At 38.6% G+C, this 26,097-nt stretch overlaps 2 protein-coding genes across 3 annotated transcripts; one reads left to right on the top strand and one right to left on the bottom strand.

Moving 5' to 3' along the window:
• Window positions 1–1,635: 1,635 nt before the first annotated feature.
• On the top strand, window positions 1,636–13,819 carry LOC117492074 (UNC93-like protein MFSD11). Its single transcript, XM_034142227.1, has 13 exons — window positions 1,636–2,103; window positions 2,587–2,642; window positions 2,885–2,992; window positions 3,076–3,155; window positions 4,155–4,251; window positions 7,230–7,288; window positions 7,473–7,617; window positions 8,643–8,692; window positions 9,925–9,990; window positions 10,084–10,209; window positions 10,296–10,470; window positions 11,385–11,520; window positions 13,012–13,819. The coding sequence occupies exons 1-13, from the start codon at window positions 2,014–2,016 to the stop codon at window positions 13,162–13,164; spliced, it is 1,341 nt and encodes a 446-aa protein (XP_033998118.1). The 5' UTR covers window positions 1,636–2,013; the 3' UTR covers window positions 13,165–13,819.
• Window positions 13,820–17,006: 3,187 nt separating this feature from the next.
• On the bottom strand, window positions 17,007–24,775 carry kdm8 (lysine (K)-specific demethylase 8). 2 transcript variants are annotated; one of them, XM_034142228.1, is made up of 8 exons: window positions 24,659–24,775; window positions 22,395–22,869; window positions 20,965–21,137; window positions 19,281–19,413; window positions 19,135–19,185; window positions 18,100–18,249; window positions 17,290–17,382; window positions 17,007–17,211 (listed from the first exon to the last, which is right to left on the bottom strand). In XM_034142228.1, exons 2-8 carry the CDS (start codon window positions 22,866–22,868, stop codon window positions 17,047–17,049), a joined length of 1,239 nt encoding a protein of 412 aa, XP_033998119.1. In that variant the 5' UTR covers window position 22,869; window positions 24,659–24,775; the 3' UTR covers window positions 17,007–17,046. The 2 variants fall into 2 exon arrangements, with proteins under 2 accessions (XP_033998119.1, XP_033998121.1); XM_034142230.1 differs by having other exon boundaries at window positions 22,401–22,869.
• Window positions 24,776–26,097: the final 1,322 nt, after the last annotated feature.

The following is a 26,097-nucleotide window of genomic DNA, read 5'->3' as shown; positions in this document are numbered from 1 at the left end:
TTCAGAATTTAATGTTGCAGCTTGCAAATACTTATTTTACTCCTTCAAATATGTAGGGCTACATGACGTCACCGAAACTCATACTCATCTGTGTACATCCTACGTTTTTCTTTAACCTTCACCAAATTTCAAATCGTCAATTTGGTTTATGTTCAAGAGCAGAGACATTTATCTTTATGGACATTTCAAAAGCTGAAGAGCTGCTTTTGATGATTATTTAAAAGAAGTGGAAGATGTTCCCTCAAGAGCCTCTTAAGATGATTTTGTGAACAAGCATGAGGAATCAATGATTGCCTTTCTAAAGGAATCTGTTATGAATAGCTAATGGACAGATATGTCTCCTGAATAATAATCATACATCGTGAGCTGTGGTTTAAACTTGTTACACGACTGCCTACAAACTTGTGACTTCTTTCAACTCTAAGTTTTTAATAAATTAATTGAGTTTGCAAACCGTATGGATCTAATTGAGAAAGATGTAGACTACCAGATCACTGTGTGTAAAAAATCTATCTAGACTCGGGCTTAATACTATGTAACCCCTTAATGACAGTAACTGCCTATGGCTTTATTCCCTGACCGCTTATCTTCTTGCTACATTAAAATAATTATTAACAATTAGATACAAATAAAAACCAAGAAGGAGTCTACTTTTATGTAGTTTTGGACTCATCACAAATTAGTTCGTATGGGCAGGTAATCTACTTTTAACCTTTCTATGTTTGTTACAACTGCTCTGTCATCCTCATTTTTGCAATTAACACAAATGAACTGTGGTCCAAACTGTGCACGCGTTATGCAGAAGAGCAGAGGATGAGCACTGGAAAGACATTCTTGCTTGTTCTTTAGGGTCTCAATATGCTCTGGACTCGGTCTTGACTCTGACTTGTCTTGGACTTTATTTGGACGTTTTAAGGTTGGTTGGTTCTTCAACAAATACGATGAAACAAACAAATTGTACATGAAAGTTCTATTGACTTTCAGAATGCTTTTCACTATAGCTCATACTTTTTTAATTTGGGGTAAATGAAAGATTATACAGGGCAGGGGCCATATGCAGTGATCCATTGAGGTCAGATGACAAAACTAGTTCTCAACTTCTTACTTTGTCCCCCACATTGTTTGCATTTTATAAAGGCGATTTGGCCCAATAAATATAGCTTGTAAATGTGGGACAGTGTGTGTGAGGGATATAATACATTTAATTTTGCAAGGAGACAACATATTTATAATTATCATAGATATTGTGTGTCGATGAAGACCTTACTGGGTATCTCACTTAAAGTTATATTTCAATGGCTATCAATAAAGCAACACTCGGGGAACATTTGAAAAGTATTTGTGAATTATTATTATTTCTTTTTTTTATATAGGCCTACAGAGGTATCAGCCTGATGAACTCAGTCTACAAACTTTATTTTGCTTAGTGAGAGGCTAATGTTTTATCTGGAGAGGAAACACCAAAATGACAAAGTAAAAAATCCTCAAAATTATATAAAATATATAAAATAAAATGTCTTCATTGTTAAACTATTTTGCTTTCCATGGGAGATTATTCCTCCTGGTCTCCTCTGGAAGGCAGCAAAGCTAAATGAGTGTAAATGACCACAAACCGCAGCAGAAGGAGAAGAAGAGGAAGCAGGAGAGAGTGAGGAAAGATATAAATGACGAAGCTGGAGAGGAACAAGGAAGACAGCCAACAATCTCATGTAATTAAAGTCACAAGTTGTCATGCGTACTTAGCATGATAGAAGGGAAGTGGTTGTATAACAGTGCTGCTCTGTTGCTGCCTGTGTCACTCCACCCCGCGAAACTGCCCTTTTTCCTGCCTTCCGCGCATTAAACGTTCACTATAGCGTTAGAAAAGTCAATTATAGTGTCGTGACTTTGTTACCATGCATTTATCCTTGAAAAATCCGTATGGGAGTCTTTCCTAGTTCAATTGAAGAGACGTTATAACAGTGGACGCGGCAATAAATTGAACATGTATCAAAAGGAGTAGGAGAACACACCATGGCAGACAGGAGGACTTTCAACGTTGTGATTCTGGGGTTGGGATTTCTGTTCATTTTTACCGCCTTCACCACCTGTGGGAATGTTGAAGTAAGTCAAACTTTATTACTGAGTTTCTACACATCTAAACCTGCTTTTTTTTATATTGTAAGTGTTTTTGTTGCATCTACTTTTCACAAAACCCTGCAGCAAACCCTGTCCTTCAGGGACACATACAAAACTTGAAGATAACTTAATTTTGAAGATAACTTAATTTTACAAAAGTATTGCAGCATACGGAAACAAATCTATTCGATTGTTGTTTGGATATATTTTTTTCCAAAGAGTTAAAATAAAAACATGACATTTATGCATTTGTTTTTGGTGGTAACATTGTTATTACAACGGCAGAGATGTCTAATAATGCGCATTACGGTGCAAAAGCTGTTTGTCATGCGCAACTCGTGTTTCTAATTTCCATCAATTGTCAGTGAAATTATCAAACCGGATGGGTGACTTAATGACACAATCATGACCTATTTTGTCCAATCTAACCCTGTGTTTTAATGTTTTTATTTTAATTTTCTTTTTTAGCAAACTGTAGTGAAAAGCCTGCAGAACAACACTTTCACTGGGAGTGGGTACCACAGGTAGGCACATTCTCTTTTATCGACTAATCGATTAGTGCCATTAACGACAGATGTGTAAAACTGAGATTCACCACAAAAAATCATGGAAAAGCACTGCTTTAAATCTTGTGTTTTGTGTAACATAGATGTCTTTATACATGTATGGTACATTTAGCATGGAAACATTATTAAAACAAATGGAATAAACACATTTTCATAAACAAGCACATTGTAAATAATAATTATCTTTGCTTCCCCCGCAGTCTTGGAATCATCTATGGAGTCTTTTCGTTCGCCAATTTACTTGCACCAACAGTTGTTGCTGTAATTGGACCAAAATGTACTATGTTTCTGAGTGGCCTACTTTACAGGTAAACATTGTTATTGTAATACAGGATGTTGCAAAGATGCTGAAACATGCTGCTCATTGCTGTTCTGCATGCTTTCTGTGCAGTGGGTACATTGCTGTGTTCATCATCCCTTCAACATGGTCCTTCTACCTGACCTCCGTGCTGATCGGCATAGGAGCAGCCAGTAAGTTCCCCTACCACAGATAGGAAATTATGTTGAACATATGACTGTAACTTTTTTAATGTTTGCAGCAGCATTCAGTTTATAACTTAAAATTCTGATTAGCAAACGTTAAAAGAAAATTATAGAAATTCCGTTAAGACAAAGAGATTTGTCTATTTTTAATTATTCCATAACTTACAATGCTCACCTGAAACCTGGCTTATAATGTCAAGAAAGATCAATTAATATGGGTGTTAACATCTGTCTCTTTTACTCTAATATACCAGTGTGCCTGGATTTTTGTCATTCCATTGATGATTGTTGTTTTAATTCACCATTTTGTCTATAAAATGCCAGAAAATAGTGAAACATTTTCATCACTACTCCACAGAGCTGAGGTGAAATCCATAGACAAACATATAAGACAAAGAAATATATCAAAAATTGATAGTGATTGAAAGTCAAATTGTGTTAGCTTTATCTTTCAGGTTATTTGAATGCTGAAATCGGTTTAGCATTTTTTTTGGTTTGGGCACATAGGATCAGATCCCATGTAAAAATATGTAAACATCAATAGTACAACTTTGTTCCTGTTGGTTTTCAGCCTATTCAATCTTATTTTCTGTGTTTCAATAGTGTTTGATCATGCATACAGGGATTATCAGGACTGGGATGGGTAGATGCGCATAAACAGTCTTTCCCAAATTAGAACCTTAAATGGGTTAGGAGCTGTTTTTGTAAATATTATGCAGCACTTTGAGCTTGCTCGCAGATATTAATGAAAATACAGAGAAAGCAGCCCTCTGCTGAGCATTTACTGGAAAAATGAAGAAAAATGATTCAGGGCTGTTTCTAATGCAGCCTCAAATCATTGCAGTGTGATGAATTTGTATCATGTCCCAGGGCTACTGTGAGGCATTACTTACCAACACAGAAAGATAATTTGTCACATCGGGTGGGCAATTAACTGACTGGTTACATTTTTCCCTCTTATGACCTCTCTCACTCTCTTTCCTAAAGTGCTGTGGACGGCTCAAGGACACTTCCTGGTGGAGAACTCAGAGGCCTCCACCATCAACAGGAACACAGGAGTGTTTTGGGCTCTCCTACAGTGCAGGTACGCAGATACTGACACAGATACACTCCAGTCTTTCACTCTATCCACTGGTACACACGATATGTTTTCAAGGGGCCCTGTTATGCTCGTTTTCATGTTCATATTTGTATGTTGTGCCTCTACTGTGACATGTTTTCATGCTTTAATGTTCAAAAAGGTCTTTCTTTTGTGTTAATTGGTTAGCTGGCCTGCTCTGTTGTGATTCCTCAACCTCTTACAGATGTCCCGCCCCTTAGCCTATCACGTAAATTGAGTAAGAGCGGTAGCCAATAGAAGCGCGAGTGTTACATAGTGATGTCACTTGGTTAAAGAAGTAAACAAAGGACTACAATGGAAGCGTTTTAGGCAGGGGGGAAGTGTGTCGAAGAGAAACTCCCTCTGGAGGGAACTTGGGGATTTTAGCCTTTGGAGACCATTTACATGCACTAAAACCTATACAACATACTACAGTGAAGGGAAAACCCCAAAAAGGATAATAGAGCCCCTTTAATATTTAGATAACACTATGTGAATCTCTTAAAAACATTTGACCACATCCTTTAGGGAAATAAATATACATTTTTTCTATTTGTGAATCTAAAAATCCTCCTGCTTATTTGCTTCCTAAACCAACCCACAGTAGCAAATACAATAGCTAGCATTGTTATTTCTTCCATCATCATTACATAACACCTTGATTTTCCCCCCATTTCTCTTTAATGCAACTATTCCATTTGATCAAAGACAGAGTTACACTGCAGCAGCCAAAATACTGTCAGGCCTGTATTTGTAGCCCGACAGGATATTACTGTATGCCCAATTTTTAAATACATATACACAAAAAGAATCATGCAAAAAATTGGCTGATCTGTCAGTGAGTCATTTGTTTTCTGCAAAATGTAAAAACACCCAAAGCTCTTTAAACAGAGTTCTGCAGGTTAGTGTTGGCCTGTTCATCTCTTGTATTCAGCCCACTGCTCTTGTACACTGGCTTGACCAACTAACATGTATTTGTTTAAATATGCAAATTGAATTAGTCTAATAATTACATTGGCTGTCACCTGCTCCAAAGCTCACAGGAGGGCCCTGCTAATCTGGCTCTGCAGTGATGATCCCTGCCACAGTAAACTCATGAAATCGTTTCTCACTGCTTGTAGAATGCACTTACTGTTATGTTATAATGAAAAACTCCTGTTATAGCTTGCAGAGGCTTTGGGAAACACTAATTGCTCATCTCCATATTTTTTGTTAAAGTGTTATGTAATTAAAAAATGTTGTAAAAAAAGAAAACTGCAGAAGCATACTAGAAAAACGGAAACTGAAAAAGAGTTTCAGTTCTCCTTGTTGGCTTTTCTGTCTCTCAAGCATGATTTCTCAAATAACAATTCAGAATATACGATATAAGCCTGTGTATCTTTTAATTAAACTTAATGCAAATACTTTAATTAAAGGTCAACACGTACTCTTTCACTAGAGGGTTTGATTCACAACAAATTGCACAGGGCATTACTTTCCAAATGTTTTTTTGTGTGTAATTCTTTAGCTGTAGTCATTGTAGCAGCTGGATCTTCCAACATATCACATGATCTTCAGCCCTAAAGGGGCCCTGTTATGCTTTTGGGGTTTCCCTTTTCTGAAGTGCGTAATATAGTTTTTTGTGCATGTAAATGGTCTGCAAAGGCTGAAATCCGAAAGTTCGTGCCAGAGGGAGTTTCTCTCCCACTCTCCCCCCCCTGCCTGAAACACCTCCATTGGACTCCTTTGTTTACTCCATAACATAATGACATCATATGTAACACTCGCGCTTCTATTGGCTAACACATTGTATGTGATAGGCTAAGGGGCTGGACATCTCTAAGCTGTTGACCAATCACAACAGAGCCGGCCAGCTAACCAATCAGAGCAGACTGGGCTCTGGTTTCAGACAGAGGGTGAAAAGAGGTGCTGCAGCACAGGCAGTATGAGAAAAATAAAGAGCTTTTTGAACATTAAATCATGGAGACATGTCACAGTAGAGGCACAACATACAAATATGAACCTGAAAATGAGCGTAATAGGGCCCATTTAAAGTGCTCGAGATAAAATCTAAATCTATAATTCCATGTTGCGGAGCAAATTCTGTCTGCTGATAATGATCATGTATTACAGTTGAAAGCTTCAGAACAGCTAAACATTGACCTTGAGGTGGAATTGTTTGTCAATTTACCCAAATAGTTTGAACATGTTTTCCCGGGAGCTGTACAATAGCTGCCCTCTGCTCATAGTACTAGGATGGGTTAAATGCAGAGGTCAAATGTCACTGTGTGTGCTGTGTGCATGTACTGCACCTCCAAAGATGCATCAAAAGGCAGAATTACAACTTTTTGTGCTACTTCTTCGACGTCTGTTATTTACTCAGCAAAAAACGCAGCTGCACGTTTGCTGACTGGCCACAAAAAGCGTGACCACATCACCCCAATTCTGGCCTCACTACACTGGCTTCCAGTTCGGTTCAGAATTGATTTTAAAATCCTTTTATTTGTTTTTAAAGCACTAAATGGGCTGGCTCCGGCCTATATAACTGAACTGCTCCAGCGCTACACCCCAACAAGAGCTTTAAGGTCTGCTGACCAGCTGCTGCTGGTAGTGCCCAAGACCAGGCTCAAAACCCGAGGGCACCGAGCCTTCGCAGCAGCTGGCCCCAGGCTCTGGAACACTCTGCCCCTCCATGTGAGGTCGGCCCAGACCCTAGGGGTTTTTAAATCTACACTAAAAACACACTTCTTCTCTCTGGCCTTCTAGTTAGAGCGGAGCACGACTCCTGACATTTCCCTGTGTTTTTTTTTTTTTTTTTTAATATATATTTGTTGTAATTTATTGTCTTTTATTGTGATTGTAGTAATGTGTTTTTATTACATGTACAGCACTTTGGCTCGATCAAAAATCACTTTTAAATGTGCTATATAAATAAATCTTGATTTGATTTGATTTGATTTACTCATATTTGATCTTATTTACAGCATGCTGTTTGGCAATCTCTACATTTATTTTGACTGGAATGGAAAAACAGAGATATCAGGTAGGTTAGAACTTCAGTAAGTCCTGTCTGTGACTATAATAGTAATATCTAGCATGATGATGGAAGCAAATACCAAGAGGATTATATATGGGTGTTTGTTATTGTAAATATGCTCAGAGCTTAATGTTGTAAATATATCTTGTGTGTTTTAATTAAGCGCTTTGTTTTAATCTTCCTCTCCCAGACAGCAGCAGGAAAAACATCTTCGTGTCCCTGCTGGTCACCTCGGTGCTCGGCACACTCAGCTTCCTGGTGCTGAGGAAGAGCCATCACGCAGAGGAGCTGCTCTCTGAAGAGGAAGGCCAGTCGCTGCTCTCACCTCGCACTATGTAAAGAATATCCTTTAGATAATAACACCTTTTTCTCTCTGGTCCAAATCACTCAGATTATATAAAAATGTCAGTACCACTCGTGCAAAAGGACAAAAGGGTACAAACCTCAAGTGATGAATAATAGTCCACTGTGTTTTATACAACATGTAAAAATGACAAAGAAGTGAATTCACCTTTTGTTCAGTTGACCATGTTTAACTATAATTATAACACCTTAAAATGATATTTTTAAATAACCCGTGTTGAATTTTGCAAGGGTTTTCTACATGACTTTCAAATGCAGTTCTGCAGGAGTTTTAAATCCCCCTTGTCCTTCACAGAAATGTGATTTTCCTGCACATCATTGCAATTTTGACAGAGCAAAGCCTAATCATCACACTTTATACGAGTGGGGTGCAATCAGGCAGATGTGGGGCAGCAGGGACGGATACTTCCTGTTTGAGAGAGTACAGATTCTCCAGGCACAGCCCTCAAGAATATTTAAATATTTATGGCTTGAAGGTTCGACTCAAAATATGGGATGAAATAATAAGTGAAATGTGTAGCTGGAGACTTAAAGTAATGTGGAAGTTAATGGCCAAAAAGAAGCCCAAATGCAAGGGTTTGTGTAGGACAATTTAGAAAATGTGCTTTTGCAAAATTTGACACCAAGATTAGTGGATAGAAATCTAGTTAGCGCTTATTTGTAAAAAAAAATGTGTCCAATAAGCATGCTTGTGTCTGCCTTATAAGCAGTTACAGATATAATCTCTGGATGCAGGTGTATTTGATTATTAGCAGAGAGTGTGTGTGTGTGTGTGTGTGTGTGTGTGTGTGTGTGTGTGTGTGTGTGTGTGTGTGTGCGTGCGTGCGTGCGTGCGTGTGTGTGCCTCATTTCTTTTAGCACTCATTTGGATTTTACAGGATTATTTTAGATCATTATGCAATTAAAGTGTGTTTCATTTAATTAAATGTTTGAATTTAGGATTTGTTTGGATTAATTTCAGCTTTGTCAAAGATAAAATGTTTTTTTTGTTTTTTAGGTATAAGCAAAGAGCCAACTCTGCCGTGGAGGATGCCAAATTGGAATTCAGTAGGTTATATTATTCATATAAACTAGCGTTTATTTGGATACAGAATAAACTAATATTCCCAAATATTCATAATGCTCATTCCATATGTATTGTGTTGGATTAGTGATAAATTGTAGTGTAAACCTTATTTTTCCACTTGAGGAAAAGGGGCTCTATTATGCAAATGTTCACGTTTATATTTGTATTTTGTGCCTCTACTATGAAATGTTTACATGCTTTCATTTCTAAAAAGTGCTTTATTTTTCTCATACTGCCTGTATGTGGGAGAGAAACTCCCTCTGGAGGGATCTTTGGGATTTGAGCCTTTGCAGCCCATTTACATGCACAAAAACCTATAGAACACACTACAGGAAAAGGGAAACCCAACAAAGCATAATTGGGCCTCTTTAAGTCTTCATCACCTGGGAACCTTGACTGTCCATAAAGAATATTGTTGAGATATTGTATTTCAACATAGTATTTCATGGCTAAACATGCAAAGGAAGAGATATTGCAATTATTCCATATGTGTAGATGTGTTACATTTCCCTCAACATTTCACAGAAAAAGGCCCTCAATAGCTAACAGAAATACTTGTTATTTTCCGTCTCTCACCCACTGCAGGCAGCCTCTAGCTTTACACACTTCACCACTCATGTTCTGAAACTAGCAGGCACTTTTGTTTTCCTTTCAAGTGAAAACTTCTTTCGTCAAGGATACAAATCTTCTAGCATTACAAGAGTGTACACACAAACTGCCTTGTTTCAGATTCTATCTCTGTTTGTCAACTTTAAACTGTGCAGCACTTGCTCCCGCCTTCAGTGCAGCCTCAAGTTGTTTGGATGATCAGATTGCTCTTTGTCCTGCCTGTATCTTGTGTGCGTGTAGACTTGGGAACATCTGCCTCACAGGTATCAGGCTTATCCAAGATGCACACTGATTCATGTCAAGCGAGGGCATCCGGGCCTGTATATAAATAAAAACAAACCCAGTGGGATTTCTTCCTTTTAAAAAAAATCTGGATTTACCTAACAGCCGGTTGAAATTCTCCCTTGGGTGTTTTTCAACTTGCATTAAGATGTGGCTTTTTGGCCTGTTGAGACGGAGTATTTCCTTTTATCTGTGTTAAAGGCACATTCTCAGAGGGTAATGGGGCCTTACCGTCTGCATTTCCTCTCAATCCACATATAAAAAAGGTATATAATATGTTATTAGCAATTCAAATCAGTGTATTGTGTCTCTCCCTGCTCAGGAACCATGCTACAACTTCTGAAGACTAAAACTATTCTGCTCCTGAGTCCCTGCATGGCATACAGCGGTAAGCCTCATGATAAATGCGCTAAGTATTAGCATTAAGTATCAAACCTCCAGTGAAGGCTCGCGGCTACAGCGTGTGTTTCTTCTTCTGCAGGCCTGGAGCTATCATTCTACAGCGGGGTGTATGGGACGTGTATCGGAGCGACTGCACAATTTGGGGAATCCGCAAAAGGCTTGATTGGGATCTCTGGGATTGTGGTAGGCATTGGAGAAATTGTGGGTAAGTTAACATTACCGCAGCTCTTACAGTGATTTAAAAAGTCACTCACAGTGTCTTGAGTTCATTAATGTGTTCCCTCTCGTCAGGTGGAGGCTTGTTTGGATTGTTGTGTAAGAACAATCGCTTCAGACGGACCTCTGTGGTGTTTCTGGGAATGGTCGTCCATTTTGTTGCCTTCTATTTGATCTTCCTCAACATCCCAGATGACGCCCCTGTCGTCTTTTATACCAGCTCTCAAAGTAAACCGTATTTAGCTCCAAGGTAAGTGACTCCCCCAACAGTTTTGGATTGTTTGAAGTGGGGTTGTATGAGGTACTTATCCATAGTCAGTGTATTACCTAGAGTAGAACATCTGAAAAAAGCACAAACCGGTATTAACAAGGAAGCAAAGCAATGTGCTGCTGTGGAAGGGGAGAGGAAGTAAAATGTGTTTTAGCCACCTAAGAGACAACCATTTCAGTTGACTTTATGCTATATTTAATATATTTCCACTGCTTTACCTTAAAGTCATGCAGCCCTTTCTGACAGAAAACTTAAGCAGTTATCAAAACTACCAGACTCTTTGAAAAGAACAGTCATTTCACCTCACAATACACAGAAGTTGCTGATCTAAGATTTGCATTGACATAACTACACTGTAGCTATGTACACATGACAATAAAAGCCTTGAATCTTGAATCTAGCAAGGCTTCAATAGGTCAGTTCCTCTGTTTTATTATGCAACTTTTACATTTGAACTAACCAAGGTCACATAAAGACAAAAAACATACTAGATTGTGGGGAAAAATTACATTTATTTTTAAAGGAGGAAAATACAGATAAAAGTTTAGTTCTCCAGTTGATGAGTCTAACTGGTGGTGATTTAAAGCAGTCTAAATAAAGCCCACACTTAGACTGATATTGATTTTTTGTAGATGGCTTTTTTGAAGGTGGCTGAAGGTAGTTTTGCTGCTGCTCACGTCCACAGCAGACCATTTGCTCCCGTGCTGGTGCTCTTTTATTTGATTAGCTACCATTTACTGTAGCTAATACACTGACTATGAATAAATAGCCTTTTCAAGCTCTCTTCAAACAATCCCTAACAAACCCTTTAACAATAAAGAAGAATGAACGCCAGGAAGGCCAGTTACAATCCTCTTTAGCAATCTTTAATAAGAACTATATTTCTCTCTCAGCGTGTCCATCGCCCTGCTGTGCAGCTTCCTGCTCGGACTCGGGGACAGTTGTTTCAACACGCAGCTCTACAGCATATTAGGCTGTGTTTATGCTGAGCAGAGCGCGCCTGCTTTTGCCATCTTCAAATTCATCCAGGTAATCCCGAGTCGCCAATTTCCAGGATTTGTTAGCAGAGCTGAGCAAAGCTAGATTAAAGTGTTGTTTTGTCAAGTATGAAATACATTCACCTGGAGTCCCATTAAAAAAGGGAAAGAACAAGACCTTTCACACACACCTCCTAATCCTCCCTTTGTCTTTGCTGCGAAATTGGTCTCTAACAAGAAATAAACCATAGGAATTGAATTTGAAATTAACTCCAATTAAAATGCAGTTTTGTACTCTTAGTGCATACATATCTGCTCTGTAAATCGCCATTTTCTAAAAAACACAGATCCCAAAAGGGGGGAATTAAAATAGTAATTTCTTGCTTTTACGATGGCCCACCGTAGTTTTGCATTTATTCGACTACTGATAAAATACCTTGTTTTGATACAGCCAATCAGATCTTGAATAAAGTAGTGTTTTTATTTTAATACTTTGGTAAAAGAAACTAATACATACACATTAAATCAACACATTGACATTATTTTTGACTTAAAAAGTGATTTCAGTTGCACTTTAAAAATATTTTATATAAAAACAGCAGGAAATTAGATATAATTACAAATACTGATGGCATTGGCAAAAGGTCTATCTTATCTATTAGTTAATTTGATTGCATTTAAAGAGGTCCTATTGTGCTTTTTGGGGTTTTCCCTTTCCTGTAGTGCAGGGGTCTCAAACTCAAGGCCTGGGGGCCAAATCCGGCCCGCGACTTCATTTTATGTGGCCCCGCAAGAGCTTGCAAAGATTATAATACGTTTATTATACGGTTACATGCCACTTTACAGAAGCAGGTTGCCCATAAACTACATGTCCCACAATGCATCTCGTTTTGTGACATGTGCACTGAAGAGACTTGCAATTATTTGCCCTGGACTTCTGTTTTCAGACGTAGTTAATTACTAAGTTATTATCCTATCCGATAATAATCCAATTCAGGGGCAATAATGTAATATAATACATTATTTTATATATATATTATATATTTATATAGTTACAACCGGCCTTTTGAGTGCAACCTTTATGCGAATGTGGCCCGCGATGAAATTGAGTTTGACACCCCTGCTGTAGTGTGTTATGTAGGGTTTTGTGCATGTAAATAGTCTGCAAAGGCGAAAATCACATAGTTCCCTTCAGAGGGAGTTTCTCTCCTGCCTGAAACACTTTCATTAGACTCCTTTGTTTACTTCAGTAACAATAATAATGACATCACTACGTAACACTCGCTCTTCTATTGGCTAGCGATGATATGCTAAGGGGTGGGACATCTCAAAGTGGTTGACCAATCACAACAGAGCCGGCCAGCTAACCAATCAGAGCCGACTGGGCTCTGGTTTCAGACAGAGGGTGAACCTGAAATGAGCATAATAGGGCCCCTTTAACAATGAATGTTCAGTTATATAACTGGTACAATGAACTTACTCAGCAAAACCATGGATTTTGTCGGCTGAACTGAAGCATCCTATATCTTTTATCCTCTCTCAGTCTGTTTTTGCAGCCGTGGCGTTCTTCTACAGCGGGTACATCCTGCTGAAGTGGCAGCTCCTGCTGATGGTCATCCTGGGCTTCACCGGGACGCTCTGCTTCTTCGTGGTGGAGCGGGTGCAGAACCTGTCTGTAGACCTACCGGAATATTAGACAGAAGACATTTCTGCATCAGCAATGATTTTTTAATATGTGTTAGTGGGAAGAACTACAGCCGTCAGAGGAACAATCCATCATGTTTTATTCCATCAGGAGTCATTTGACAATCTTTTATTACTATGCACTATATGTCATAAACCTTGGGATAACATTAAAGTAGTTTGAGTTGTTGCAACAAGTGAAACTGAGTTGCCTTTAGAACATTTGAATCTTGGACCTTTGCTCTCTGTTCTATAAATCCCAACACTAAACAATCTCATCGTTAATGATTACCTTATTTTCCTCCTGCACTGTTGATCTTATTGTATCATTACAAACATAACCACTTACCTTCTTTTGAACTTAGTTAGAGTTGCTTCCAGCTCAGGTTTGTAATTGAAGTCAGTGTTATTTGGTTAAAAAATATTTTTTAATTTGACTTTTACTTTAAAAGCTGTTCATAGTTTGTCAGAATGACGTAAGAAAATGGAAGAGAGAAAGTCATGTAAAACTGTTCCTGTCATGTTTAAGAGAAATGTAAACTAATTAATGCCTGACAATCCTTTTTTTGTACATTTTGCATTTTTTCAATGTTTTCTCCCTAATTTAGTTGATCTTGATAAATAAAGTTGTATTCATTTTTGGAGATTTCATCTAAAATGAAAAGGAACAACTGTGTTATGTAGTATTTTTCTTATACAAACTGTAATAACTCAGATGGTGTCGAGGCCACCAAAAACAACATCAAAGATTCAATGCATAGACACATATTATTTTAGAGGAATATTCACTCATAATTATTGATTACGTTGTTTATAACCCATAAATCAGCCTGTGTTTCAGATCTACATTTATAGGGATGTTTTACTCACCACAACAACCATTGTACATCCAGTTTATTCTCCCACAAAACAGGATGAATCTACCGCTCTTTATCCTGATTTGCCAGATTTATTTGAAAATCCATGAGCTCATTAATCAAAAGAGCGGGGGCAGAGGGTGTCGGTGGAAGCGAAAGGGTTATAAGACCCCGAGGTCCCAAATTACTTCACTGGTAATTGAGTATTGATTACATTTTAATGGGAGTAAGCAGTTTTGTGTGATCCTAAGTCAATTGTGCCACGTACTTGAGGACAACAAAGCACTGATGGGCTAAATGAAGTATACAGCATTTACTTACAGAATTAAACTCTGCAGGGTTCATATTATTGGTTTAGATAGCCTCGTAAGGAAAGTAACTCCGTTAGGATAAGTCTATTACCTGAACCCAGGCAATGTTTAATGCCCCAGCTCTTAGATATTACCCTCGCAATGGAGGTCTTTCAGGTTGCGTTGTTTGTTAGCTGGATTACGGAAACGCTACTGACCGGATTTGTATGAAACATGGTGGAAGGGTGTAGCATGGGGTAAGGGAGAAGCCATTACATTTTAAGAGCGGATTGGAAATACAGGCGGATACTGGCATTATTTTACACTTACTGAAAAAGCAGGGTGTGCCACAATGTTTCTCAAAATTCAAAGTTCAAAAGTAATAAATAAAAACATTGAACGTTTTATCTGCTGCTCTATGGAAGCTAAGATAAGATATTGACTATCAGTTCATTTACTTTATTCAATTTTTAGGTACTTGAACTGAGAGTTGACACTTCCTGCTAATTTATACTTCTACTCCCCTACATCTCAAGAAGAACATATTATACTTTAACTTACAATAAAAAATATGTATCATCATTTTTAATAGGTTATAGATTAAACTAAGATCGATAACATAACACTTTATTGATCCCTTGGTGAAATTCACAAGCTACCCAGCAGTATAGATAGTAAAACAAAGCTGCACCTTTACCAGAATCAACTTTGACGTGATGAACACATTGGTGCAATCACAATTTTAATCTTAAATATAAATAAATAAATATATTGTTCTGAAATGGAACTTGAGTACATTTTGATGCTAATGTTTTCATACATTTACTTAAAGGTCCCATGTCATGGCCATTTCTACTGATCATAATTCCATTGTTGAGGTCTACTAGAATAGATTTATATTGTGCAATTTTCCAAAATCACATTGGTTTCTCATACAGCATCTCTGTATAGTATGTGTATTCACTCTCTGTCCTAAACGCCTTGTTGGAGCTCCTGCCCCCCCCCCTCCCTATGAGCCCAGTGGCCGTCTGCGAGACAGTGAGACACAGCGAAACCCAGCCCGAAACCCAGCCCGAACACACACACACACACACCCGCAGCCTGGCTGGGAGTTTGTGTGTGTGTTCACACACCGACTCACAGCCTCGCCGCGTCCCGCCGTCTCAGGGAGGAGAAATCGGCGGAGCTGCAGCTGAGAAAAGATTGAGTGTGTGTGTGTGAGGAAGTCTGCGGATTAATTAACCAATCCACGGACTTAACGTAACGGCTCCACGGATTGGTCCATTTGGACCAACGGGTCCATTTGGGTATGGCCACGTCACTGTACCCAGGAAGAAAAAGAGAAATGTCCAACGAGGCGTTCTGGGGCAGCATAGACAGGTCTTTTCTGTGTTAGAGTTTTACTCGCTACAGGGTGTACTTTGAGGGTTTGTGACTCTGCAGACCGTTTACATGCAGAAAAACCTTCATAACACACAAGGGGACGGGTAATAACCGGAAAAGCATGACATGGGACCTTTAAGGATTGTATTCAATGTGTATTTATTCAATTTGGTTTAAGTAATTGTCCTTCAGTAAAAGGTCTAAATACTTCATCCACCTCTGGTTACTATTCATAATTTAAATGCATGAATGAGCCCATATTTACAAGCACTTAGAGAAAACAGTGATTCCAAATTTCAGTCACCCGTCAAAGAGAGACAATTTAAACCCATTTTGTTTTACATTTGCAGCAAATTATGCATGTTTGTTTGAGCCACATTATCGTTTTAGACTGCACTTTGTTCAAAGTCAAAATGTCACACTCGTTGAAAAAAAAAGAATTGTATTTAAATCTATTTATTTGGGCTGAAAAATCCTACGAAACTCTTCACCTTCTCCTCAGATGTTTGTCTGCCGTGCGCAGACTGTGAATTGGGTTGACAGGCAGATCAAATGTGTACATCAGTGCTGATCTACTTAATGTTGTCACTTCTGTCATACTGCTTGACTCTAATTAGAGGGTTTGATTGAAACAAACCGACGGCATAATGACTGGGGTTTGTCAGAGGTCTGAAAAGTGAAACGAAGTGTTGCCGTCTTTGTAGTCAGGTGTTGCGTTTGTGAGACAAGTGTTGTACTGTCAGGCTGCTTAACCAATGAGACAGTTTTAATTTCAAAGCCTGTCTTTTCCCAGGGGATTAATTCATTTCATTTATTAATTTAATGTGCGACCTGCCTAATTGCCTCTGGCTGTCAGTTAACCACAGAGCCATGTTTATCACCATCTTTGTACCTGTAGCTCGCTCGGTTATTACATTTGAAGACTTGCCTCATTTCCATGAATTATGGAAATCATACATCTGAGAATAGTTGTAGGAATAAGGTTGAGAACACAATTAAATATGCCAATTTGAAAAGAGAAACATACCCTATCAAATGAGATGAGATAACACTGCTCTGTAATTATATGCATGATGAAATGAGCACAAACAGTTTTAACTGCTCATTTGGTTTTTTTTCCTCCTGCTTCCAGCTTTCCACACAATGGATATTTTTGCAATCATCAGCGGCACAATTAAACTAATCACTCAGCGGTGTGTGTTCATTGTTCGTGGATCAAAGGCTTGTGTGATCAGTGCCGGTCCTAAGATTTATCAGAATTAGCCTTGCATTAGTTAAAAACTCCCAAATTGGTTTGCCTCCACAGAAACAGAAAACAACTGAAATTGTACAAAAAGTATATTTTTTTATTAAAGATTTGTGCAGTCATGACCACCAGAAGCTGACAGAGAAGCTGAGCTCTAAGGAGCGGACGTAGTGCCAGTGCTGGACGGGGATGAACAGCACGTCTCCGGGCTGTAACACACATTCCAGATAAGGAGCCTTGGCAAACTCCGGGAAGCGCTCTGTGTCCGGGTTCTCCACATCCACCTGCATGGGAGGAAATGCTGCATATATTAACTGGCTCCAACATGTATGTCTTATCTATATATGGACTGTCAATCCCACCTGACTGGTGTTGTGGAGGAGCTGTGATTGATGAGGGTACAGCTTGTCCGTGTCCTCCGGGGAATAGAGGCGAATGTATTTGCTTCCCACCACCTGATACAGGGGAAACCCCGTGGTTTAAACAAAGCGCGCTCACGTGAAACATTTTTAACTGGATTCATACTCGCCCTGAAAGTCCTAAGGCGGCAGAGAAAATACATTCTTTGTTTTATCCCTTTATGTTTGAAAAAGGACAAAACAAGGAATTGATTCTCTCCGCCGCCTTAGGTCTTTCGGGGAGTGTAGACAAATTCTTCTTTGTTTTTTTACATCTGTGGTTTTGACTGTTCTACAGTATTGCAATACTACATGGTACAAGTGTTTGTCTACCGCTTTAAAATCTAAAAAGCTCCACAAGTTGAATAAATGCTCAGAGATTGTAGGTCAACCCTGTGAGAAACTCATGAATCAGCCTAGCATAACATCATAGTGAGGCTTTCCAACAACATGCTCTCTGACCACAACCATGTCCTGAACAGCGAATATGAATTGTTACCATCAAATCATAGATACAGGGTCCCAAGATTGAATAAAGTTAGACTGAAGCAATCCTTTGTGCACCATTCAATCCTCAAATTCGGAGTTCAATCCGAGTTTAAATGTATGATAGAGGGTCTTGAGCGTGTTTCTCTTCAGTGATCGTGATGTTATGTTACATGTTGTTTTCCTTGTATCGTGCGTCTTAATATTTCTCCTTTTGGAGCTGCTGTAACATTTCAGACTTGAAAATGAATAATTATCACATCGTATAAAACATTGTGTGTTGGTCACCTGAGCCAGGAAGTTCTGCTGAGGGTCTTGGTGCAGAGGGGACACGGTCCCCCCGGGGCCGAACCAGGCGTTTACAGTGATGTCCTCCTCGTCTCCTTCACCAAGGCAGCAGTAATCAGGAGGACGGATGTCTGCCTTCAGCTCTGGAATCTAATGCAACATTAAAAAACAGAATCACATAGGGAGGGCCTTAATTCACACGGACAGCATTATACCATGTTGTTTTTAACCACAACATTTGCCAGTGTCTCATCAGAAATATTTTTCTATTCCTCCCTGCAGGCGACAGCTGTGGCCGCAGGCGTTTTGTGTTCGGCTCGTCTGTCTACTTCCTGTGAACCTTATATCTCAGAAACAGGAACGCCTAGAGGGAATCTCTTCAAATTTGTCACAAACTGTCAACATTTCAAATCAAGAATAAACGTATTAGATTGTGTCGGACAAAGCTCGCTGTGACCCGTCAAAACTAAATAATTCACACTAATTAGGACAATTTCACACATATTGCATAATAATAGATATGATTCTATGTTAAATATATATTTATTTTTATTATATACATTATTTAAAATTAAATTAACACATTTAAACATGTATTTTATAATATTTCTTATTGTGAGATATTGTAGTATATTAATTAATCGAATGTCTCCTTTTCCGATTATAATGCAACATTTTAAGTCAGTTCCTTGATACAAATAATAGACATATTATTAGCTGATTAACAAGTTATCACTTAATAATAGGGATTTCTTGTCAAATAAATCATGAAACATCACCAAATTCACAGCTATGAACTTGACATGATGCCCTCTCTGTAAAGGTCAATTCAGACAATTTATTGACTTGTACATTAAAATGAGGACTAAAAGGTCAATAGTCTTTAAAGCAATGTGGTTTGAGGATGACAGTTGGAAATAAGGAGAATTCAATTGTTCATTGTGCCAGAAAATAAAAGCTGAATAATCAATAGGTAATCAAAATAAATAGATAATTATTTCCATAATCATGTAGTCCGGAAGAAAGAAAACATACCTGATCAAAAAGCTGGTGTTGAGCGAGATAACCTGATCCTTTCACTCCATCCTGAGCCAGTTCAGAACAACAGAGCAAATCAAAAACAAGTCAGAAAATAGTTTTGATCATGTTAACAATGCAGCACAAGTTAATGATGGACTTACTTTATTTAAAATGTATCGATCGATAAATTCATTGACGGTGAGCAGAGTCTGGGACCACCCCTCGTCCGTGTACCTGGACCCCACCTCGACAGGAACCGTCCGACAGCCGGCCACTGACCTCAGGTATTCTATGCTTTGCGGAATGAAGAAAAACAAACATTACTGAAATAAAAATGGCATAATTCCTCAAGTCTGGTCATTTAGGGCCCTAGCACAGCTCAAAAATATGTTGTGGGAGCACTTCAGGATGTCCTCCCCCCCCCCCCGTCAGAGTGAGAGTCAGACACCAGGCGCCGTATGTCAGGTGTCAGCGAGAGCAGTCAGCTGTCAGGAGGCGGCAGGGAGAGGGAGGACAGTGAGGGATCATCTTCAAATGCAGAGGCAGTTATATCGGCCTCCGGTGTCAGACATTAGAGTCAGGAATCGGGGGTGTTTTGACAAGTACACCAACATAAACTCACTTTGTGTTATTCCCACATTTTAAGGCAATTAAGACGAAAACGCACACCGAAGTGTCTGCTAACAAACTGATGTGAATTGTTTGTAACCCGCCAGAGCTGCTTCAGTGAGTCGTGCAGGTTTCCCCTCTAGATGAGTGCACTCAGCTGGCGTCACAAGTGTAAATCAGTCTGATTACATGACTACACTGAGCCTGAGGAGGGCTGTAGTGTTTAACAATACTGGAGGACTACTGATGTATATGCTTATAGCAATACCGTGTGTTGTTTTCTAAATTAAAATTGACTATAAAAGACTTTGGGTACGGTGGCCAACCCGTACAAATGCACTAATCATGCAATGCTATGTTAAAATAGGCCAATACTTTCATTTCAGGTAATTTTGGATTATTTTAACAATGTGAACGCATGATTCCTTCTGATATTATTGCAGATCTGCTTTAAGCTAGCTAGCTCACGTAGCTAACCTAGTCATTTCAAATATACTGACAAAACACTTACAATTATGAAATACACAAACTCTGCGAGAGTGACAGTTGGCCAACTTTACGTCAATCCCAGTGGAGCCTCGCAGATGGGGGTGCTGCAGCCCCCTCAGCACCCCCCCCCCCTTCCCACGTCCATTCGCGATGTCTCACTGTCTCGCAGACCCCACGCAGCAACCAGGAAATGACACCAGTAACCCAGCTCACACTGTCCGCTCCTCACAGCAGCGAGCCGCGCAACATCCCGCCAACACGGCACCCAGACCCCACGCAGCATTCTCATCTGTTTGTCATTACTGGTGTCATTTTCTGGTTGCTAACAAACGCCATTGTAACACATAAACACTGATGTTCAGCTGTAACGGTGGTGGACTCATCAGAACAGAGTGGGCGAGCTGACCAATCAGAGCACAGTGGGCTCACAGGGAGGGGGGGGGGGGGCAGGAGCTCCAACAAGCCGTGTAGGACAGAGAGTGAATACACATACTATACAGAGATGCTGTATGAGAAACCAATGTGAGTTTGGAAAATTGCACAATGTAAATCTATTTTAGTAGACCTCAACAATGGAATTATGATCAGTAGAAATGGCCATGTCATGGGACCTTTAATGATACTAATACTGATACAAAAAAATGTATAGCAGGGAAAACGACAGATGTAGTGATTTTGTCTGGACAAAGAGAAATAGCCTGTTTTAATACAAATAGAACAACAGATTAAAAACAACAAACAACAAACCTCCAGGGGTGCTGGTTGAGGGCGGGCCAGTGCTCGATGGTCCCCTCTAAGATGAGCGGTTTGAGGGGGAGCAGGTAGTTTGTGTTGAAGCTCTCCAGTGAAGGACGCTTCACCCTGGGAATGGCCACCTCCTCTCTGATCACAGGAACATGCGGGCACTCCATCTTTATTCTCTGTTGATGACGCCAAAACAACAAGGGGGTTTGTCAAGTATTCAAATCGATTCTAAAAACGAGCGCTGTAAGAGGCAAATAACAAGAAACACAATGTGTCTGTAAACAGGCTGGGATAGACGGAACAAATCAAATATAATCATATTTTTAGTTCTGAAATTGCAATGATGTTGTAGGATTTACTAATCGTGCTTTAACAACTAATGTACACATGAGATTTGGATTTATAATCATCAGTAATGTGGATCAAATGACTAAACAGATAAAGGCAGCTAATAGAGCAACTCAGTTCTGAATCAAATAGATCACTTTATTGAACAAGTCAAATACTCTTATGCCATATTTAAATATCCTAAAGCTAAAATGTCTGTCAAAAAATATCAATATAGTTTTTGCATTTTATGCAGCCCTATTCTGTTGACATATTTCTCTATAAAATAACTTTATTGATTATAAGATTAAGAGATGAGTCAATCTCCAGCCATTTTATTAACCATTAGAGTGAAACCGGGATTGATGATGAGCAATAGTAAAGGTTGTGGACTGTTGGTAGTGCATACAAAAACGATATGAAGTTATCTCTACCGGCTTATGGAGACTGTCATGGCAATTTCTTACTTCTTTCTGGCATTAAGTTGATCAATTGATTGATCAAAAGGGTATTGAAGATCAAAAGACATTAAAAAATAGTTGTTATTTGCAGCCTTAAGCTCCACTACAGCCAGACATGGACAGTTTAGTTTTGAATGCAGGAACTGAGTTCAATTTTCAGTTGTATTTTTTTAAAAGAAAGCAAACATGTTATTGAAAAAAAATCCTCCAAACCCTACTCTTAGCTTTCCATCTCAATCTTAAGGAATCTAAACAAAGGGATCTGACATTTGAGTGTTTGTTGCACTTTATCTTCAGTGACATCTGACAGAGTGCCTCAAGATGAAGGGCGACAAAGAAAAGAAACACTTCTCTAAAACTTTAGAGAAGCTTATTTTGAAATGTCCTCCAAGGTTACCAAGTGTTGTAAACATTGAATAACCAATACTTTAGTCTGTGGCTAAATTGGTGACATTCAGTGGTCACTTAAATAGAACAAGTTGTGCACATCTTATTTTATGATAATGACTAGTAAATGTGCTTTGGCAATTACTTAAAGCCTTAAGAATTCAAGAAAAACAAGTCTTTTTTTTTACCACTTTTGATGGTGCTAATGAGGTAAATTATTACTTATGATAAAATAAAAAGGGACAAAAGATCACCGACCTTTACCTCCGGGTGTTCACTATCTTCTTCTTTAGTAGACTTCCTGACTCCACCTTGCAGAATCCGCACAATAACCTGAAGTATATCCTCCATGATGGCTGCCCCCATGAGTAAACCCATGTCACAAGTCCTCAGAGCCTCCAGGACATCCTCTGCTGACGGATCTCCGCGGCACAGAGCGGCCACTTTGAAGAGGCAGCCGTACGAATAAACGCGCCTCCATTCTTTGTCCACATGGCGCCATGTTCCAGTATTGAGTTTCTCCCATGAAAAATCCAAAATGATCTTGGCAGTGAGCATTCGGCTGGCGCTGGTGGTGTCGCTGTACAGCTGCCGCCTGGACCTTCTCAGCATCTCCACCACACTTGACTCCACTATGTCCCCAAACGGCAGTGGAAACTGTTCCTCATCTTTAGGCAGGACAGCAGAGATCTTTGTCCACAGCGTCTCCATCAATGAGACGTCTTTACTCATGCTGTGGGACAGACAGTGAAAGAAAGTTAGGACAGCCCTTGTTCAGACTGAATCCCTAATGATGATGCACATTGACATGTGGACTGTTTGGTGATTCAACAATTCTGAAGCAAAGGTTGCATTTTAATTATTGTCCTGTGCTAAGATGTCATGGGTCCACACTTAGCTAAAACTGTCCACCATGTTTACACAAAAACAGGACACTTGCTTGTGTATACACCTCATATTCAAGTTGGAAATCACAAAATACAGCTGAGGGCCTCCAGAGCCAAAATTGCAATGTGTACTAGGGCTCTGGAATTAATCGTATTTTAATCGCAATTGCGATTTTGGCCTGCCACAATTACGAAAACAACATAATCGAAAAAAAACGATTATTTTGCTTTGCTAGGTTGTGACAGTGCACTGCAACATATTTGATCTAATGTATTTGTATTTATCATATTTATATATGTTTAGTAGCTTGTTGAAGTGCGCTCCAAAATATTTGTTGATCTTGTTTATTGGTATTTATTATTTTGATATTATTTATGTATCATTTATTTTTGTATTGGTTTTTCAGTTGAATTATACGTTCAGGGAAATCAACAGTTAAAAAGATACTGTTTAAATTATTATTTGTATTTAAAAGTTCAATAAATGGATGTTTTCAAAGTCAATGAATAATCGTATTTAATAATCGTGATATCAATTATTGACCCAAATAATCGTGATTATGATTTTTGCCATAATCGCACAGCCCTAATGTGTACAGTCAGTGTTGACCCTCTGTCACATGGTATCTGTGACCGCCATCTCTGCCTCCATGTGACTCAAACTGTTGTTTTGGATGATCATTTGAAACTAGAGATGACGCCAAAGTACGAAGCATCCTGATTCCTTTGAGTAAAAAACACACCCTTGTGAACAGAACAAAACTAATGTAATTTGCCACATGCATGAAGTGTGTCAGGAGAGGTTTGACCGTGCAGTTCCCTCCACCAGGACACATATCATCCTGGTTTCTCAGAAACATTTGTATGCAACCTCTGACTTTACACACATTTGAGCAAAAACAACAAAACAAGCAGAAATAAACTCTTTTTAGACAGGATGTTTGGGGGAATTATGGCCTTACTGTCATACCTTAGGCTATTATGGAGTCTATTATGGAGTCATTAAGGAGGATGGGCATGTGAGTAATCCTTCACTGAAAGTGCACCTCAAATTACTAGTGGGAGGAGGGTAATGATTGTATCTAAAAAGCCTCAGAAATTGGTCTCTAGTGTTATTTTTAGAAAACCGAGTATCCTCTTTATGCTCATGTTAACTCCAAAATGTAACCCAAACAAATAAAGAGTCCCAATGAAGTAGGCCTACCTGATGTCAGCTTTATTGCTGCACCATTAGTGCAATTTTTATTTAAAGATATATTTAAACCCTCAAATGCAAGTTAAATGTGAGAGCTGGACATACAAGGATGTGGCTTAATATATTCAATTGTTATTGGAGTGCTAAAACAGTACACATTAAATTAAATCCACAAAATGTAAGCATAACAAACAATGATTTTCAATCTTTGTAACGATATATTAATAGATTCCTACTCAAAAGTAGTCGGAGTTGATGACAACCAAAGCTCTAGTGTATAAGATAATATTAATAACAATATGGCATTAAGAGAAAGCTGCACTAAAACTTAAGTCGGTTAACGTTGAATAAAGTAACACGTGTAAACCAACGTTATATTAAATTCATTTTTAAACAGTGCTGGCTGTAGCCGAATTCAACACTTTAAATTGTATATTTACCTGTTTTCACAACATTTATACCGTTTATTTATCCAATTTATTATATCTTTTAAATAATAGACCGCTTCAACGCTGCTTCTGGAGTGGGACGACAAAAACACACCGGAAGGAAACTCGGATAGGGGGGAATATTGGTTCCGCGTTATGTTCAAGTGCTTAAAACTGATTAAAAGGTTTCTGAAAATGTTACAAATACTCGAGCTCACTTTTGTTGCAATTGAAGCAATTCATTTTTTAAAAACGTATTTTTATAGTTGCTCTGCATTGACTCTGTGCCCCAGTAGAGGGTAGTAACCCCTGCACACAGGACACCTCTGTGAAACGCAGTGACAGACACTGATTACTGTGTGTGTATCATAGAGTTGTGTACACTGTATAAACACCTGCTCATTTATTTTGCAAGTATAATGTTGCATACACTCTCCTACATTGTCACATTTGTCCACAACCTCAGCCTTGAACATAAGCATCTGTCTTTTTTTTCAAGTGTTTCTATGGAAACCTTAAAATGCCATGGTTTAAACATTGTATTGCCCCTGTTTTTCAACAACAACAAGTAGACTCCATTTTTTTCATAAGAATTCCGGTAGTTAATGAAATTATTTTGAAAATTATGATAGTTAAGTCAACAGTATAAAAGCAGTAATTCAAACATTTAATTTCCTCTGTTATCCCTGCTATAACAAGTTAATGTTATTTGTTTGTCATTTATTTTCCTCAAATAACGGGATATTTATCAAGAGATCACAGAAACAAACAATTGTTCATGCATTAAACATTTTATCCCGTTATCTCAGGAAAACACGTGCTATTTTGAAATAATGACAAACACATTCATTGACCTTTTTATTTTTCACTTTTCTAACATTTTGAGTTATCTTAGTAAAACAAATTTGCACCTAATTGCTTAATAACTTGTGATTTTGAGATAACAAATAAAATGGAATTGTTATCATGGGTATAGGCTAAAGTCAATTACATTACAACAGTTTTACTGTGACAGACTGAGTTATATACACAAAGAGACACGTTGTATAAAAAAGAAATCTGTCTCAACAGGTGAAGAACCTCATGTTATAATGTGGAATTAATAAAGCAATTCTTCCTTCATAATAAATGTTGCACAAACATTTGTTTTCATTCATTGCATCTGTTACTCCGAATATTTTATGTAAATGCAAATATTCCTACAAGGCTAATTGATATGTATCCCCTGACGCGGAGCTAAAACAATAATTGTGTTTGTCTTTTTGATGTCACACAGAGATATTTGAATTTGTTATATATTCAATTGCTTTTTTTCCGAGGGGGTAAGCCTGAACAAACATGATAGGGCACCTTCAGCAGGAAAGTCTAGAATCTATAAACACACAGCACTATTATCAAATGTCAAACACTCTATGAAATTCAAATATCTCAGTGCAAACCGCAGAGCTGTT

The sequence above is a fragment of the Trematomus bernacchii genome, unplaced genomic scaffold (genome assembly GCF_902827165.1).
Source record: "Trematomus bernacchii unplaced genomic scaffold, fTreBer1.1, whole genome shotgun sequence".
NCBI lineage: Eukaryota > Metazoa > Chordata > Actinopteri > Perciformes > Nototheniidae > Trematomus > Trematomus bernacchii.
The sequence above is the reverse complement of the archived record's forward strand: the minus strand, read 5'-3'. Positions and strand labels throughout refer to the sequence as shown.